Source organism: Giraffa tippelskirchi, chromosome 5 (assembly GCF_054371585.1).
Source record: "Giraffa tippelskirchi isolate mGirTip1 chromosome 5, T2T-mGirTip1v1.2.pri, whole genome shotgun sequence".
Lineage (NCBI taxonomy): Eukaryota > Metazoa > Chordata > Mammalia > Artiodactyla > Giraffidae > Giraffa > Giraffa tippelskirchi.
Window position 1 is genome coordinate 128731058 of NC_137279.1, and position 18840 is coordinate 128749897.

General features: G+C 38.8%; 1 protein-coding gene across 8 annotated transcripts in view; it reads left to right on the forward strand.

The window, feature by feature from the left end:
* The window catches only part of EVI5 (ecotropic viral integration site 5), a 223088-nt gene extending 211348 nt beyond the window's left edge, over positions 1–11740 (forward strand). For all 8 annotated transcript variants that reach the window (XM_081486300.1, XM_081486303.1, XM_081486304.1 and 5 more), the window contains one exon: positions 7732–11740. In XM_081486300.1, the coding sequence (XP_081342426.1) occupies positions 7732–8043 (312 nt within the window). In that variant the 3' untranslated portion in view covers positions 8044–11740. The remainder of the gene's footprint in view (positions 1–7731) is intronic.
* Positions 11741–18840: the final 7100 nt, after the last annotated feature.

Genomic DNA, 18840 nt, shown 5'->3' on the forward strand with positions numbered 1-18840 from the left:
ACCCCATAGACGGCAGCCCACCAGGCTCCTCCATCCCTGGGATTCTCCAGGCAAGAACACTGGAGTGGGTTGCTATTTCCTTCTCCAATGCGTGAAAGTGAAAAGTGAAAGTGAAGTTGCTCAGTCGTGTCCGACCCTTAGCAACCCCATGGACCCCCTACCAGGCTCCTCTGTCCATGGGATTTTCCAGGCAAGAGTACTGGAGTGGGTTGCCATTGCCTTTTCCGGAATAAGAGCCTAGAATGAATTTAATCAGGATGATCAGTTAAGGGACCATTAATTTGCTTTGACAATCAATCTGGCAGAAGGTAAGGCAAAAGTTTTCTTGCAAAGTTTAAAGAGCTTATGTTATAATACTTTAGGAAATGATTTGGCAGTTTATTAGAGCTTAATAATACAGTGACCCAGCAGTTGTACTCCTGGGTGTATCAAGAGAAGTGAGTGCTTATATTCACTAAAAAAACATGCTTAAGAATGGTCCTAGCAGCTTTATATGCAGTAGGCTGGAGACAGCCCCAAAGCCATTAACAGTACAATGGATAGTTAAATTATGACATAGTTAAATTCACATGGTGGAATACTACCTGGCACTGAAAAAGAGTGAACAACTGCTATACATGCCAACATGGATGAATCTCACAAACATAATGTTGAGTAACAGGAGCCAGACACAAATGAGTACATGCCATATGTTTCTTTGTATAAGTCTGAGAACAAGCAAAATATTCTGTGGTGTTAGATGTCAGAGTAGTGGATACCTTTAAGGAAAGGTAGGGTAATCACCCAGATAAGAGAGGACACAAGGGGGCCTCCCAGGGTGCTGGAAACATTCTATATCTTGATCCAGATGGTAGTTACATGGGCATGTACATAAGTAAAGATTTATTTGTCTGTACACTTAAAATCTGTGTACTTGACTGTGTTTTATTTTATTTTTTAAAGAACATGAGCCTAAACATTGTCTTAAAACAGACATACTCTCAAAATTTGCTCAAGCAATTCTGACATTATAGACAAATATGGTCATAGACAAATATCACAGAACATCTCATTTTTTAAAAAATTGATAGACTTTATTTTGGGAAACAGTCTTAGGTTTACAGAAAAATTGAGCAGAAAATGCAGAAGTAAACCCCCTCAGCACCTTCCCACAGTTACCCCCATGAACATCTTGTGTTAGTGTCATACATAAGCTAATATTGACATATTAACTAAAGTCTGTTTTTACCTTAGGATACATTCTTTGTGTTGTACATCCTGTGGGTTTTTACAAATGTACAAGTTATGATGACTTGTAACTGCCATTACTGGGTCATACAGAATAATTCACTGCCTAACAGTCTCCTGTGCCCCACCTATTCATTATTCTCTCTCTCCCTTTAACCTCTGACAACCACTGGTCTACTTACTGTCTCTACAATTTTGCCTTTTCCAAAATGTTGTATAGTTGGAATTATACAGTATTTAGCTTTTTCAGATTGACTACTTTGACTTAGGAGTAGGCACTTAAGATACTTCCGTGTCGCTCCTCCAACCCAGCACCCCTAACACCCTAATATTAAACTGTTTAGCAGTTCTTAAGACCTCTCTTTGGCCTGTATACTTTTAGTACATGCTTCATCTCTTTAATGGAGCCTTTCAAATGTGTGACACCATGAGATACTGTTTAACCAGAAAGAATTATTGGTACAGATTCAATCATTTGGAAAGAAACCAGGATCCTACTTAAAGATTTGGAAAGGATCCACTTTTTCAAAAGGTATATTTTGTGTGTGTGTGTGTGTGTGTGTGTTTTAAAGTTCCTGAGTTTCCTTGGAGGCCTCTCCTCCAGAGTGGGAACCAAAGGCCTGGAAAATCTTATTTTTAACAAGTTTCCAAGGTAGTCTTATCAGGGAAGTTTGGAAAATAATGTTTTGGGGAGGATTTGTTTGTTTTTCTGGCTCTAGTTATTAATATTTTAAGCAGATTTATTGAGGCATAACTTACATATCATAAAATTCTTCCATTGTAAGTGTAAAATTCAATAGGTTTTAATATATTTACAGAGTTGTGTGACAATAACCACAATCTAATTTTAGAATATTTCTGTCACCCCAGAAAGAAACCTCATGTCCACTTTGAACCATTGTCTTTCTCCTCCCCTCTTCCCTAGTCATGCTGCTGCTGCTGCTGCTGCTAAGTCGCTTCAATCGTGTCTGGCTCTGTGCAACCCCATAGACGGCAGCCCACCAGGCTCCGCCGTCCCTGGGATTCTCCAGGCAAGAACACTGGAGTGGGTTGCCGTTTCCTTCTCCATCCCTAGTCATAGGCAGCCACTAATCTACTTTGTCTCTGTGCACTTGCCTATTCTGGATTCTTCGTGTAAACGGAATCACGTAATATGTTGTCTTTTGTATTTGGCTTTGACTCAGCTTAATGTTTTTGAGGTTCATTCATGTATCAGTACTTCATTCCTTTTTACTGCCTTTCAATTGTATGGAACAGTGTCTTGTGATTATTTTACCTGCATACATTTATTCAAATGATTGTCTTAGTTTTTTCATTTTATTGGTGTGTTCTCTTAAGTTTAACTCTCCTCTTGTTCAGTTGCTAAGTCATGTCTGACTCTTTTCTACCCCATGGACTGCAGCACACCAGGCTTCCCTGTCCTCCACTATCTCCCAGAGTTTGCTCAAGTTCATGTCCATTGAGTCAGTGATGCTATCTAACTATCTCATCCTCTCCTGCCCTCTTCTCCTTTTGCCTTCAATCTTTCCCAGCATTGAGGTCTTTTCCAGTGAGTTGGCTCTTCTCATCAGATGGCCAAAGTATTGGAGCTTCAGCTTTAGCATCATTCCTTCCAGTGGATTTTCAGGGTTGATTTCCTTTAGGATTGATTAGTTTGATCTCCTTGCTATCCAGGGGACTCTCATACAGTGTAAACTCTCCTCTAATACGGTGCAAATCTCCTGTTATGTGTTAATCTTGTCTTTCAGTTTAGGTGTACTATTAATTTTACCTTTGTTTTAAAAATTCATCTTTGTCTTTGCATGGTTTGGCAGCTTATTCCTTTTATTTATTTACTTATTTATTTATTTGGCTGCACTGGGTCTTAGTTGTGGCACATGGGGTCTTTGTTGTGGATGTGGGATCTTTGGTTGCAGCATGCAGACTCTTAGTTGTGGCACAGGGGAGCTAGTTCCCTGACCGGGGATTGAACCCAGGCCCCCTGCATTGGGAGCGTGGAATCTTAGCCACTAGACCACCCAGAAAGTCCCTGATTTCACCTTCTTGAAGAAATCTTTCCTCTGGCCTTCTGGTCTACTTCAAAGAGGTGTCATCATGTATAGGTGGAGGCCTCCTGCATAGCTGTCATCATGGGAGCTTTCTTTGTTATCCTAGAGATTCCTTTTGCCTCACTTCTGCATTAGACTTGCTTTTTCCTGGATCAACTTGAAGGCACTAATCTATTGTCTAATACCGTTCTGATTCTTAATCTTCTATGTAAAATTTGTTGGTTTGGGCTGGATACCTTGTCTTTTCTTTGTTCCCAGTGTCCTGAAATTTCATTGTGATATACCATGATATAGATTTACTTTTAAACCATTGTCTTGGACACTTGACAGACTTTTTCAATATCAAAGCTCATATCTTTCAGGTCAGAGAAATTTAAGTCTAAGACCCCTTTTTAGAATATCACTTTTTCTTTTTACATGGATGCAGTGTCTTCAGAAGCAATGAGTAATGCTTTTTTTTTAAGTTTTTTTCTCCCCAAATAGTCTGTTAACTTCTTGCTGCCTTTTTTATGGTTTCTCTTAAATGCTTTCGTTAAATGTCTGATAATATTTGACTCTCTACTCAAACTTAAGACTAAAGAACTTTAAAACCTGACAGGAAGGTCTGAATGCCTGGGTAGGGTACATTGACTAAAACCACCATTGTATCATGATCCTGCTGAGATCCTTCTTTGAGAAATTCAAAGATTTCCCAGAAAGAATCCCTTTACATACAGTGGCAGAGAGTCCTGGTGTCTTTCTTTCCTTGTGAAATCTCAGAAGTACTTTGAGGCACGTTCATTGCCTTTAAAACCTATGTCTAATTTCACCTGGAAAAATAATACTTTCTCTTTTCCATGATATGAGTGCATTATTGGCCTTTCACAATTCAAAGTTTTTGTCTTTGCTTTTAGTATTGTGAAGATATTCCTGTAGTTTTTATAAAATTAGAAGATGGTGGGCCTCAAAAAGGTACACTCAAGAATATATGTGTACTTTTCAAGACAAGAGTCAGTAGCTTTTATCAGGTTCTTTATCCTGTGATTGACCCCCCCAAAAATGTCAAACAAAACCAAACAAAAGAAAAAAGTGAAATATTGTGTAAAGGGTGGTTCTTACCCTTGAATGTATATCGAAATTATTCAGCTTTTTTGAGCATATACATTTCTAGACACTACTCTTATACCAGGAAAAAGTTTCACTAAAAGATATTTCAACAGACTACTCCTTGTTTTAACCACCAGATGGTAGAATCGGCCCAGAACGGCTTGGTTGTACTACTGAAAGATGGTGTCCATTTGTATATACCAGACACACACGCAGGCAGATAGATGTTCATAGTTCAGCAGCACTTTCGTCCTGAATAAATGATAGTTCCATTTTGGGTAAATCAACTCCTTTCTGAGTCAGCCTCATTTGGTTTAAACAGAGGATCTACTGCAGTGATCCTCTAACTGAGCATATCAACATCTCCTGAAGTGCTTTTAAAATATATAAATTCTGGGTTTTCACGCTCTGGATTTGGGTTCATTAAATCTGGGGAGCGATTCTACATTTTTCATAGGCATCCTGGGTTATTCTGATGCTGATGATCAAAGGGCCATATTTTGAGATATGCTAATCTAAGTTTGCGACCAATATTATCCCTGAAAGTTTTTGTAGTGGGGTTGGGTTGAGAAGGTTACTTGTCTGCTTTTTGTTGTTTTTTAAATATAATTAGTTCCTAGAAGTCTAGGAAAAAGGGTCAGCAGTACAGCTCTTAGACACAGACAGCAAAAACGGCACTTTAGAAGGCCCAGCTCTGGGCTTCTCTCAGGCAGACTCCCATTTAGAGGATGTGGAGTCCCAGAGGACATCCCTGAAAGTGGAAGTGTTAGTTGCTCAGTCATGTCCAGCTCTTTGGGACCCCATGGACTGTAGCCCGCCAGGTTCCTCTGTCCATGGAATTCTCCAGGCAAGAATACTGGAGTAGGTTGCCATTCCCTTCTTCAGGGGATCTTCCTGACCCAGGGATCAAACCCAGGTCTCCTGCATTGCAGGCAGATTCTTTACCATCTGAGCCACCTTGAAGTCTAACCCATTTGAGACCACACTCTGGGTACTCAGTACCCTGGAATTCCTTGCCCAGATGTCTACTTTCAGGGCCTGCATAGGCCTCTACCCTGTCAGAACCCATATGCACACTCTTAGGTCCAGGGGATAACTAGATAGCTTCAGTTTTATCAAATAGTCCCTTACCTTCAGATTTTTCTTCTCTCCACCAAAAACTTTCTCTATGCCTTTGCTATTCTATATTAGCAATTATCGAATAAGGAAGCATTTTTTAAATTGCATCTCTAATGTTGAAGAAATGAACCTTCTATCTGTAGTTTTATTTTGTATAATATTTGAGGTCAACGATTACATTTGCTATGAGGCTGCGATGTTTTAATTGCAGTAAATTTTGTTAGAACAAAGAAAAGCTACAGCTTTCCCAACAATTGGGAAGTTGTAGTTCCTCTGCCACAATCCTCCTTTATAGTCAGGAAGAAGGAGGACACGCGCTCTATATTATTTCTTCAAAAGGGCCTGGGGACAAGAGAAAGGAAGAGATTAACTGACTTAATTTTATATTTGGAGCTATAAATGATGTGTTGCAATTCGGTGATAGGATGTTGCATCAGAGCATGGCAGTTGTAGTAATGCAGTGGGTATCACAACCACGGGGAGGTCTTTGTGGTGCTCTATGCCCTTTCCCTGGAGATTCAACTTGAAGTTTATCTCCCTTGTGCTATGCCAAAGAGGAAGGTTTTACTTCAGTTACATAGTAACTCACAGTGATGTTCTCTTAGCCTAGGGCACAGGAATTCTTAATGTCTAATGCTTTCCCTGGGGCAGACATTGCTGTGTTGAGCCCCAGCATCCTTCTTGTTTCCCATTGTTACATACCAACAGAGATTTACTAGGGTTTCTTCACTTCTTCCCGGATGTCTATCAGGAAAGCTAGGAGGTGTTATGGCAAAGCTGTAATGTCTTTACTCTCAGAACCGTTAGTTTTGAAAGTGTATGTAATATTTCCTGAATATTTCACATTGCCTTTATCTCAAGATTTGAAAGATAGTTAGTGACCAGGAATTTGTCCCTAAAGAACAAAAATTGCAGTTTGATGATACTGATAAGGACAAGAGATATAAAGTGTATTTTTAGCAAATTCTTAATAGTCAAAGTAGATTTGGGTAGTTATTTGTTTTTATTGTTTTAGATAAAAAAAAAACTCTATTGTAGGAGAAAATTCATGATGAATGAGAGAAATTAAACAAGTGCTAATATCAAGATTAAATTTTATATTTTCGAAACAAATTTCTTGAAAAGAGGCTGATGTCTTAATTATATGGGAGTGGACATGATAGTATCTATGGAGGAAGGGTTGGGGATTTGAAGGAACTGAGGCAAAGAAGGGGCAGATGATGAAAAGAAAATCACTCTCAGTAATGGTAAAACTGGTTTGGGAGAATGTGGTTTTGATATGTGACAACAGTGGGTTTTTCAGTATTGAACTTTAGAGTTTGTCTGACTTGCCCAGGCAATAATAGGTAGCATTTGATCTCCATAGCCCTTCCCACACAAGGGTATGGCCCTGTAAGACTCCAGGGATGGAGAAGCAGAACCTGGTTCCCAAAGATGGAAAGAGAGGGAAAAGAGCTGAGCAGTACGTGCCATTCCTCTCCGCTACCCCTTAGTGAGAGAAGTCACTTTCTCCCTGGGAAGAACAAGGGAGAGAAGACAAAAATACTATACATTCCCTCTACACAGAAGGACATATCATGGTGGTAAGAAAGCATCTCTGCTCTCACTGAGTGATAGTGGTGGTCTTTAGGCTGTTTTAACAGGATGGAGACTCAGCAAATGTTTTTGATTCGTAAACCATTATCATCATCATCATTCACAAAATTATGGAGACATGCTCTAAGACAGGGTATGTGATAGTTCAGAGTATTGTCTTTGTTAAGTTCATTTCTTCTACAGATGTACACTGAAATATTTACAAGTGGACTGATAGGATGAGATTTACCTCAAAATAATCAGGAACATGAGAGGTATATTGTAACAAAATTGTCCATGATGTGTTAGATGTTGAAATTAGTGATGGGTACATGGGGTTTATGTTATTTCTAGTATAGCAGAGGTTCAGTTTGAATCTAAACTTGGCTATTAGTTGTGTGTCCTCAGTAAGCTATACTACCTGAGTCTCTATTTCCTAATCTCTAAAATGAAGACAGTAAAATCAACCACATAGGATTGTTATGATGATTTAACTAAACATAAATTATGTGCCCATTGCATGACATTTAAGAGTCACTAAAAGATTGGTAGTTACTATTTATATCCATAAATTGAAAAAAGGTCAAGGTATCTTCTTGCTTAAATATGAAATGTTTGCTTTCTTGGAGTGTATTTCCCCAAGTTGAGTATATTAACTTGGATTTTGTTTTGACAGCTCAGGTGCCTAAAAGGCCAGAGAGGCTTCTCCAGCCAACCCCCTTTTGATGGAATCCACATCGTCAACCATTTAATAGGAGATGATGAATCATTCCATTCCTCTGATGAAGAGTTTATAGATAATTCCTTACAGGAAAGTGGCATTGGTTTCCCTTTGCACAGAAAATCTGGTCCAATGTCTTTGGACCCCACTATGGCAGATGGTAGTGAAAGCGAAGCAGAGGACAGTGCCCTGGAGACCAGAGAGGGCGGTCAAGCGGCTCAAAAGGAGCAGCCCCTGAGAAGAGCGTCGTACTCAACCACTGTCTGACCATCACTGTGACCTAGACTGTGGATTTTTTTTTAAGGGATCAGTTATCATGACTAAGGGTTTTTGGAACATATCTGTTTCATATGTATATATGTGTGTGTATATATATATAAATATATATTTTACAGTCTTATCTGCCTTTTTATCTTTGCCAAATCTTCACCACTGACTTACCATTGCCATAAAGTAGAATGGAATATGGTTAATGGGAAAAATAAGGTTCTAACAGTATTACTAAATATTAACATTTCTTGTTTAGAAAATGCAATTATATCTATATGTGGGGAACCATTTTGGAGTTCAGAACTATGGAAAATTGAATTTTCTTCAGACAAAGCTGTTCTCGTGCAATATTTTATGCTCAGTGAACAAATTGTATATTTGTATTTATCAATTTGTTTTCAGAGCAGCTGTCTACACACATTTAACCAAGACGTACATCTGAGTTATCTTGGTATTTTGTGTTTGGAAACTTCTTTTTTTTTCCAGCTAAAATTACTGCTTTATTAGTGGGCCATTGAAAATTCCCAAACACAAAGCCTTTTTTTGCATAATTTTATAAACACAAGTTAATGGTTGTCTTAAGAATTTTAAGTTTTGTTTTAATTTCAAATTTTTGTCTGGATATGATGCTTCCGTGTGTTGCCTACCAGGGTACTAGTTAACTACAAATATATTGGGTTTTTGTACATATTTATAAATCTCTGTACCACCCAACATTGAGCATTTTATATGGAGAATGTACTTGTTGAAAAACGACTGCCTTCAGCATTATAACTGGACCTCTGTAAATAATAGGTTAAAGAAAATTGAAAATAAAACCAAACACTAATATTTCAATAGCTTTAGTATTTTGCTTAGCATTCAACACTAGCAGATTCGTAACTGATGCTTATTCAAAGACACTATTGGTGAAATCTTTTACTTCATGTGTATGTAACTACTAAATTTTTCTTGATTAGAGAGGTTATAGCAGGCATCACTTAGTGCTAATATTCTACTTAATATAATTGAAGCAATGGACTGAGGTCCATGATGCACAACAATTATATCTGCAAATAATCTATGAATGTTATCTTCAGATTCTCTAGTTACTGATCTATAGATGAAGCAAGCCATAAGAATCCGTTCCTACCAGTTCTTTATCATCTGGATTTTTTTTTACCTAGAAAACTGATGCCTGTCATTGATAAATTAGAGGAAACACCCAAACTACATTTCCACTATGGAAAGACTCCAGAAATGTGTTGGCTGGATGCTTTCTAATTTTCCTCAGCAGCTTATGAAAAGAAAATAATCCTCAAGAATAAGAGGAAGGCAGAATTCAGTAAATACAGAGGTAAATTTTGTACAATATGTTGCATGCAGAAAAAAAATTACATGATAAAATGGAACAGAAGAGACAAAAATAGTTTTCTAAAACAAGGAGGTAAACCTTATGGTACATTGTAAACCAGGCTTTTCCAGCAAACCCTTTGTAAGCAAGCTCTTGAGAGACAAGACTGAAAACATGCCGCATCCTGTGTCCATAGCTCCAGGCTAAATTCTAGTGGTTAAGTAATTTACCTGTGGCCACAAGTTAGTAAATATCAGAGCTAAAATTTTAATCCAGATCACTCTGACACCAAAGCATTTGAAAAGGCTCAGCTAAATGAATTTATCAATTCCCTGCTTTTCTGGCAGTTAATATGATTTAAATAAATTTGATTTAAACTGTTTCCTGGATATATTACAGAGATATATATCTATATGTATAGATATGTGAGTATCAACATTCATAAGCTCTATGCAGCTTATGAATGTAGGTACTACTAGAATTGTCTGACTGGTGCCTTTGGGATTCTCTTTTTGGGTTCATTGCTGTCATTCTCAAGGCTGTTGATGCTCAAGTGAAGTGAGATGATTTATGGCCACATGATAGCTTTGACCCCCACATCAAGAAATCTGAATGGTGTCCGGCCTAAGCTAGTTCCAGCCAACAGCCTATTTTTACATGACCCACAAGCTAAAAGTTATTTTTATATTTTTAAAGAGTTGAGGGGAAAAAAAATCACATGAAAATCATATGACCTTCAAATTTCAGTGTCAATAAAGTTTTATTAGAGCATAACATGCTTCTTCATTTGCATATTGTCTATGACTGCTGTCTACTATCTGTCACTTTAGAGAAAGTTTGCTGGTTTTAATTTAGATACTCTAACATGTAGGTTTACCTCTTCAGTTTGTCTCAAGTAGAAGATTGAACCATTTGCTTTTGCTATTGAGCTAACGCTTTGGACCTAAAATTTCCTGGTGGATCCTATACTTAAAACTATTCAAAATGGAGAGGGTGCCAGCTATTTTAGATTATGAACTGTTTGAAGCCATAGAAAATTCGGAAGGATATCTGTGCCTTTGGAAATGGAGAAAAAAAGGAAAGAATTCCAGAATCTTGGCATCATTCTCTAAAGCATGCATCACTGACCTTTAGGGTATGCTTCATTGAGTCAGTATTATAATTTGACTTTAAAAGTATGAACATCCTTTTAGAATCATGTTTCAACTCTAAACTTTGAAAGATATCCTTAGAGAATTTCCTAAGTACTGTTTCTGGTTAGGAATTAGTTGTTAAGTAAACCTTAATCTGTTGGGGCTCTTGTAATTTGAATAATGAAAAACTAGAAACAACAATCTTTTCTTTCAAGATCTTTGATTCAGATACTTCTTAGAAGGGTTTAAAATCTTCCTGGCCTTTAGGATGTAAAAGGATAACTTGCTCCCTTGGGATAGTTTATTTCTGGTGTCATTGTCATCCTGGGTTGAAATGCTGAGAAGAGGTTACCAGTCACTTGAGTAAAATGGAAATTACATTGAGGTGATTAAACAGAGACCTTACAGACCAAGAAAATACTTCAACAGCCTATTAAAAAACTAGTGGAAAAAATTTTTCTTCCTGGAAAAATATGTCAAAAATACAACTACATGATTTCTACCCTTTTTGTTGATAGGTTTTAAGCATTCAGTGTTTGATGACTAATTGAGACATCAAGTCCCAACTAACTGGCTAGCTATTTGGGGAAGGAAAAAATAACTTTTTCTTAGCTCTGAATGCAGCTTGTTACTCTCCAGATAGTGCCTTTGATTGAAAACAAGGTCTAGACCTTTTTAAGTGTTTTATTTCTGACATCATTAGAAATGACATGGTTCCTCATGCTTCTTTTTCTTTATATAATGCACTATAATGTTCAGATTTAAAGTAAAATGAGTATATGAATTGTGTTTTAATAAAGCCCTTTCACGGCCAGCTTGATTTTTGTGTAAGTACCAGGCATCAACAGCTAACATTTCATTAAATCAGTGATTTACTTTGTTAAAACAATGAACTTTAGCCTGAAAGTTATTGCTGCTGTCATTAATGAAACAATAAGTTTTTTAGTTAATTTTAATTTAATTCATTCTACTGAAATTAAACTTTCTGATTAAAAATGGAGTGAATGCTATTTATAATCCAAGTTTTTACATTACATCCATTGATCCGCCTATACCTTCTTTTCATTCCAAAGAAGATAGAATAATACATTAAATATACTATAGAGATACAAAATTATAATGTATTTCATTTTACTGTTGGAATTTCTTATTGTAACATTGTATGATAACCTGAAATGTTTACTTGTGCCTTTGCTTTAAACAATTAAAGTTTTCCATTTTATAAGAATTTCTGTTTCCTTAAACTATTCAACTTAAAAGGGAGTAGGCATCAAAGGTCTGTCTAAAAAGGTATAGCCTAACATCAGGTATCTGTGAGTGAGGCATGCGTTCTCTGGGTATAGGGACCATATCCACCTGGCCCACCCGTGTATAACTAGTGCCAAACAGAGAGCCTGGTATATATTTTTCAATAATGAAAAGCCTAAAATACCAGGATTTGTTATTTCCTTCAGAAACATTGTTATTTTTGAAGATTGTAATGGCAGTATTTTTATCTCACGTTGTGTTTTAGGTTATTTAATTAGCAACTGATTCAATAAATATATTTAAATATATAATTTGAATATATATACAGAGGTAATTATAAAAAGAAATTTATGTCTTCTGCATCATTACAATGTTAGTACCATTTAATTCAGAAGCAGTAGTTCATTGTGTATGCTGCTTTATTCCCAAAAGGATTTAAGGCACTTCACAAGGGTACCTGAACTATGACAGGATAATTATAATCCAGGATTTCTTACCTTGGCACTGTTGACAGTTGGGGCCAAGTTGTTGCAAGTGGCTGTCCAGTACCTCGTCAGATGTTTGTCAGCACCCCTAAGCTCTATGCACTAAGTCCCAGTAGCACCCCCTCCTTCAGTCATGATAACCTAAAATGTCTCCAGTTGCCAAAAGCTGGGAGGACTGAGAATGAAAATCACCCCTGGTTGAAAATCTCTGGTATATATTTAGAAGTGAGTCAGAAAACAAAAAGCCACTAGGACCAAAACTAAAAATATATGCACCAATTGAAGATGGATAACAACTTTGACTGTTTCTAGTGAGAAAAGTAAAACCTGAACCACAGTGAGGTGTCTCTTCACATTTACGATGGCTATTAAGACACACTAACAAGTGTTGGTAAGGATATGGGAAAATTGGAATGCTTGTCCATTGCTGCTGGAAATGTAAAATGGTGCAACCATTGTGGGAAGGTTTTGTCAGTTCCTCAGAAAAGCTAAACATAGAATTACCATATGATCCAGCAATTCCACTTCTAGATAAATACTCAAAGCCTCAAACATACTTGTACAACAGTGTTTATACCATCATTTTCACAATACCAAGAAGGTAGAAACGACAAATGACAACAGATGAGTGGGTAAATAAAATGTAACAATATTATTCAACTATAATAAGGAATGAATTTTTTTTTTATGCCATACCTTGTGACTTGCTGGATCTTAGTTCCCCACCCAGGAATTGAACCTGGGCCCCAGCAGTGAAAGCACCTAACCCCTGGACCACCAGGGAAAATCCTAGGAATGGATTCTGATACATGCTACAATATGGATGAACCTTGAAAAATGCTAAGTGAAATAAGCCAGACACACAGTGTATTTCCACTAATCCAGAGTACCTAGAGTAGCAGATTTATAGCCATATATGCAAGTATTTCTGTATTTGGCCAACAGGTCTAATGTGTAGACATCAACCATGGGATAGGGGAAAGGGGAGTTATTGTTTAATGGATACAGATCTGTTTGCGATGATGAGAAAATGCTGGAAATGAATAGTAGTGATAGTTGCACAACACTGCATGTATTTAATGCTACTAAATTGTACACTTAAAAATGGTTGACATAGGGACTTCCCTGGTGGCACAGTGGATAAGAATCCACCTGCCAGTGCAGGGGACACCAGTTTGATCCCTGATCTGGGAAGATTCCACATGCCACAAAACAACTAAGCCTGCGTGCCACAACTACTGTACTCTAGAGCCCGTGAGCCGCAAATACTGAGCCTGTGTGCCAAAAGTACTGAAGCCTGTATGTGTAGAGCCTGTGCTCCTCAACAGGAGAAACCACTGCCATGAGAAGCCTGCACACCGCAATGAAGAGTAGCCCCTGTTCTCCAGAACTAGAGAAAGCCCACACAAAGAAAGAAGATCCAGCACATCCAAAAATAAATATTTTTTTTAATGGTTGAAATAGTTTTTAAAAAAATAGGCATATTGAGGATTTACAGTTGGCTTGTAAGTTAAATATGTTCAAGTGAGGATATATAGGAGGGAAAAAACCTAAAGCCTAAGAGTCATAAGATTTGCAATGCCCATGAAATAAAAAATTTTTTAGGTGTAGAGTTCTGACGCTAGACTGTGACTCAAGCTTTGTGTTGATGAAACCTGGACAAGTCACAGAACTTGGTGGCTTCCTTGCTGCTCCCAGGTCACCAGACTCCCGGGTCCTTTCCCTTCCTGCAATGGCCATTGGCCACATTCCACAATCCTCACTCCCTATCTCCACTTGAACTCTATTCACTTATCAGCTGCATAGGAGGCCTTTTCTGACCCTTGCTTTCTAAAAGCCCCTTCCCAGCTTTATTTTTCTCCATTGCATTGCTAATTCTCTATGTATTTTATATTCATTTGTTTTTATTCGTCTGCCCACACTATAATGCAAGCTTGATGATTTTTGTCCCTATCCCCAGTATTCAGGACGATGTCTTAGCTCACAGTACATGTTTATTGAGTGAGTGAATGAACAGTTGAATAAATCACTGTACCTCAGTTTGTTCACTGTTGAAATGGGATAAACATCTGCAAAATACGAATGTCAGTGGAAAACCCAGAATCTCAGTGCACCCAGCCTGACTTCAGAGTCCTCTAATTACTGAATAACTTCAGCAAAAAACATCCACCAGGCACTGTTGAGGAGGCAGAACCAGACCACCTCCGGTCCTCACACATGGTAGGAGAGATAGAAAAGTACAGATACAGTGCTGTTGGAGTTAGAGATTATGTCCAACTTGCGGGAAAGGGCCTGCTTCATACCCCTTCCTCACTCTCTGCCCATCCAAAAGCCCCACCCAGCACCAGGGCCGGGCCTGTGATCCCTGCAACTACTGTGGGTCCCATCGGCACCTGTCCAATGACTTGCACTCATCCAGGCACTAAGGTCTCCTGATTGGGGACTATGGCTTCATCTCTTCTGCACTCTAGACTTGACCAAGGATGTCTAGAAATGAAGAATCATAAGCCAGAGTGTGGGATTTCAGGCCCGGAGTATTTTTTTATATCCTGAGTTGACTCTTACAAACTAGCTACTGCTGCAAGGGATCTTCTTCTCAGGCTGTCCTCAGTAAAAGGAAGAGCAGGGCCAGGTGGAAGGAGACTGGTTGACTTTCAAGATGTTTCTCTGATTTTTTTTTTTTTAAAGGAAGTGCATACTGAACACATGAGAGACTCCAAGGCTGAGAGATGCCGTGGCAGTTGAGATGCACCTGGGAGCGCCTAACTGTTCCCTGCCTCTGCCGCAGGGGGTGGGCCAGGCAGCCCTTGCCCACAGCCCGCCTCAGCAGACTGACCAGAGCCACCCAGCAAGTCACAGCTCCCTGTCTCCTCCCCTGCCAAGAACTCTTCTTTCTCTGAAGGCGAAGGCTGTCCTGGTCTCTGGTGTCTTCTCTGTCGTGCCCACCCAGGTCTGGTCCAGGGGACCCTCCTTGGTGTTCGCTGTACTGATATCTTCAAGGCACCGTTGTGTGTGGACCTGCCTAACCCCAGCCAGGCTGATGCTTCTCCGTGGGTAGAGGAGCCAACAGCTGTTCCCCAGAGCCTTGCACTGTCTCTGTTTTGTACGTCTAGAAGTCCAGCTTCTTCTATCCCTGTGCCTGGTGCTCAGGACTGGGCCAACTACACTCCATTTACAAAGAGAGTTTTAAAACTTTTGGTGCATAAATAAACATCTGTCTCTGCAGCCTTCTCACAACAGATAAACTTCTGGTCAGGCTTAGGCTGTCAGTTTAAAGGAGTCTCTGAGGCATTTATCTCCCCCTGCCTCATCACCCCACTGAGTGGCTGCCAGAACTGCAGAAGCCAGCTCCCAGGAGAGGAGGTGGAAACCCCAATGGCGAGGAGTCCTATGGTCAGCATAAATTTATAAAAAAAAAGTGTCAGGCATTTCCCCCCCAGTTAATGTCTAGTCAGTTCAAAGGCGAAGGCCAGGTCCAGCTCTGCCCTGTTCCAGCAAACTGCCTTCCAGTTGTGCTCTGAAGAGGGTTGTCCCTGGTGGGCAGCGCCCTGGGCCAGTGCTGGGATTTGAGTAATCACAGGCCCAAGTCGAGTGTGTGGGAAGGTGTATTGTTTGGCCTGGCTCACAGCCCTTAACACTCTGCAGCTATTTTAAATGGATCCCACAACATTTTATTTGCTTCACTAATTTCTCTAAAATAGAATTGTTTATTTGTGGGTCAAAATTGGAGAAGCTTCTTATTCATCACCAAACTGCTCTTTGATGAGACTGGAGACTACCTAAGCCCCAGAGCCCAGAAGGACTTGGCATTGAGTCAGTCATCAATCAACATTAGCTAACAGCGAGATTGTGTGTGGCGTCTCCGAATCCCCAGAACCAGAACAGGCCACTCAGTAGTCATGGGTTTGCATGTTCCTTCATCTGACCTTCCCTTGTGGCTCAGACGGTAATGAATCTGCCCACAATGTGGGAGACCTGGGTTCGATCCCTGGGTCGGGAAGATCCCCTGGAGAAGGGAATGGCAACCTACTCCAGAATTCTTGCCTGGAGAATTCCATAAACAGAGAAACCTGGCAGGCTAATCGCAAAAAAGTCAGACACACTTTCTCCTGCCCTGACTTCTCATCTGTACTCCAGTTCTCTATTTTCGCTGTCTAAATGGTATTTCCACATAAATACGTTTGAGGTGATGGGCCAACAATATTTCCTAATTTCTGCCAGTAGTGGTAATTATACTAGTTTTTTTTGTTGTTGTTGTTGTTATTAATACATGGCCTAGAATCTCATGGCTTACGATGTCAGCTCTCACTCATCGACATGTCCATCAAAAGTTAGCTGCAGCTCTGCTCTACATTGGTTTTTGTTTGGTTTTTATTTATGCTTTTCTCTAGCTGCAGTGAGCGGGGGCTACTCTGTAGTTGTGGTGCTGTGGCTTCTCTTGTTGCAGAGCACAGGCTTGAGGAGTTGTGGCTCATGGGCTTAGTTCCCCTGAGGCATGTGGAATCTTCCCGGACCACGGATCGAATCTGTGTCCCCTGTATTGGCATGCGGATTCTTAACCACTGGACCACCAGGGAAGCCCTCTGCGTTGTTTTTACTCTAGGAACCAGGCTGATGAAGCCACTTCTATTTTGAATGTTGCTGATTGCTATAGCAGAGGGGAAAGTGATATGGTGGCTCCCAAAGCTTCCAGGAAGTGATATACATCATTTTCAGTCACATTTCATTGACTAAGGTAAGTCACACAACTAAAACTTCTCCAAGGAGAGGCAGTAAATATTCAGAAACATAATACTTACTTAATGCCAGCAACTATTCTAAATACATCTTTAAAATAACAGTTTTATTGTGATATAATTCACACATCATAAAATTTAGCCTTTTAAAGTATATGACTACATAATTTTTAGTATATACACAGTTTTTCAGTCACCACCACTAGTAATAATGGTTCACACCAATTTCAGAATATTCACATCAGTTTCAGATTATTTTCATTACTCAAAAAAAGAAACCTTATGCCTATTAGTGGTCTCTCTCTATTCTCTCCTCCCCCAGCCCCTACTGTTAGTAGGCAACTCTTTTTTTCTGAATACTATTCCAGTATGTGAGTATACTATATTTGTTTATCCAGTCATCAGTTGATAATGTAGGTTGTTACTAGCTCTTTGCTGTTGTGATTGATGCTGCTGTGAACATTGTGTCCACATTTGTTTGTGAACATACGTTTCCAGTTCTCTTGGGTATATACTTAAGAGTGGAATTTCTTTCTCATGTGGTAATTCTGTTTAACATTTTGGGGAACTACCATTCAGTTTTAAGTGTCTACAATATCTTACCATCCCACCAACAGTGTGTGATGGTTCCAATTTCTCCACATTCTCAACTCTTATTATTGTCTGTCCTTTTTATTTTAGGCAGCCTAGTGAGTGTGAAGTGGTATCTAATTGAGGTTTTGATTTGCATTTCCCTAATGACTAGTGATGATGAGCATCTTTTCAGGTGCTCATTGACCCTTTGTGTATTTTCTTTGAAAGTGTCTATTTAAATCCCTTGTCCATTTTTTAACTGGATTGTTTGTTTTTTTATTGTTGAATTGGTAACAATACTTTGTATATTCTGCATACCAGTCTCTTATCAGATATATGATTTGCAAACTTTTTCTATTCCATTAGCTATCTTTTCACTTTCTTAATGATATCCTTTAAAGCATAAAGGTGTTTAATTTTGATGAAGTCAATTTTGTCTTTTTCCTTTTGTTGCTTGTGTTTTTGGTATCATATCTAAGAAACCATTGCCTAATTCAAGGTAACTATGTTACAGTTTTATGTAAAGGAGTTTTATAGTTTTAGCTCTTACATTTAGGTTGATGGTCTATTTTGGTATAAAGTAAGAGTCAATAGTTGTTTTTTAATTAATTGTTTATTTTGGAATAATTTTAGATTTGCAGTACAGTTGCACAGATAGTACAGTTCCCATATACCTTTCACCCAACTTCCCCTAATGTCTAATATAACTATAGTACATTTGTCAAAATAAGAAACTTTAAATGATAGTTTTAATGAAACTATAAACTTTATTTGGATCCCATCATTTTTTCCACTTCTATACTTTTTTTTTAATTCCAAGATCTAATCCAGGATAAAATACTGCATTTAGCTAAGTAGATTTTTATATACTAAGTAATTTAATCCTCACAACAATATAATTATCTTCCCATTACAGAGGAAATGAGAGTGGCTCAAACAGTAAAGAATCTGCCTACAATGCAGGAGACCCAGGTTTAATCCCTGGGTCAGGAAGATCCCCTCCAGAAGGGAATAGTAATCCACTCCAGTATTCTTGCCAGGAGAATCCCATGGACAGAGGAGCCTGGAAGGCTACAGTCCATAGGGTTACAAAGAGTCGGACATGACTGAGCGACCCAACACTTTCACTTTCACTTTCACAGAGGAAATGAAGGCATAAAGAGCTTAAGTAACTTACTCAAGGTTATATTGCTAGTAAGTGATGGAATTTTTCTCATCTTCATTGTCAATCCAAAATTCTAGGTAAATTACACTGCATTCTTCAGTCACCTCTCAAAGAAGGTGCA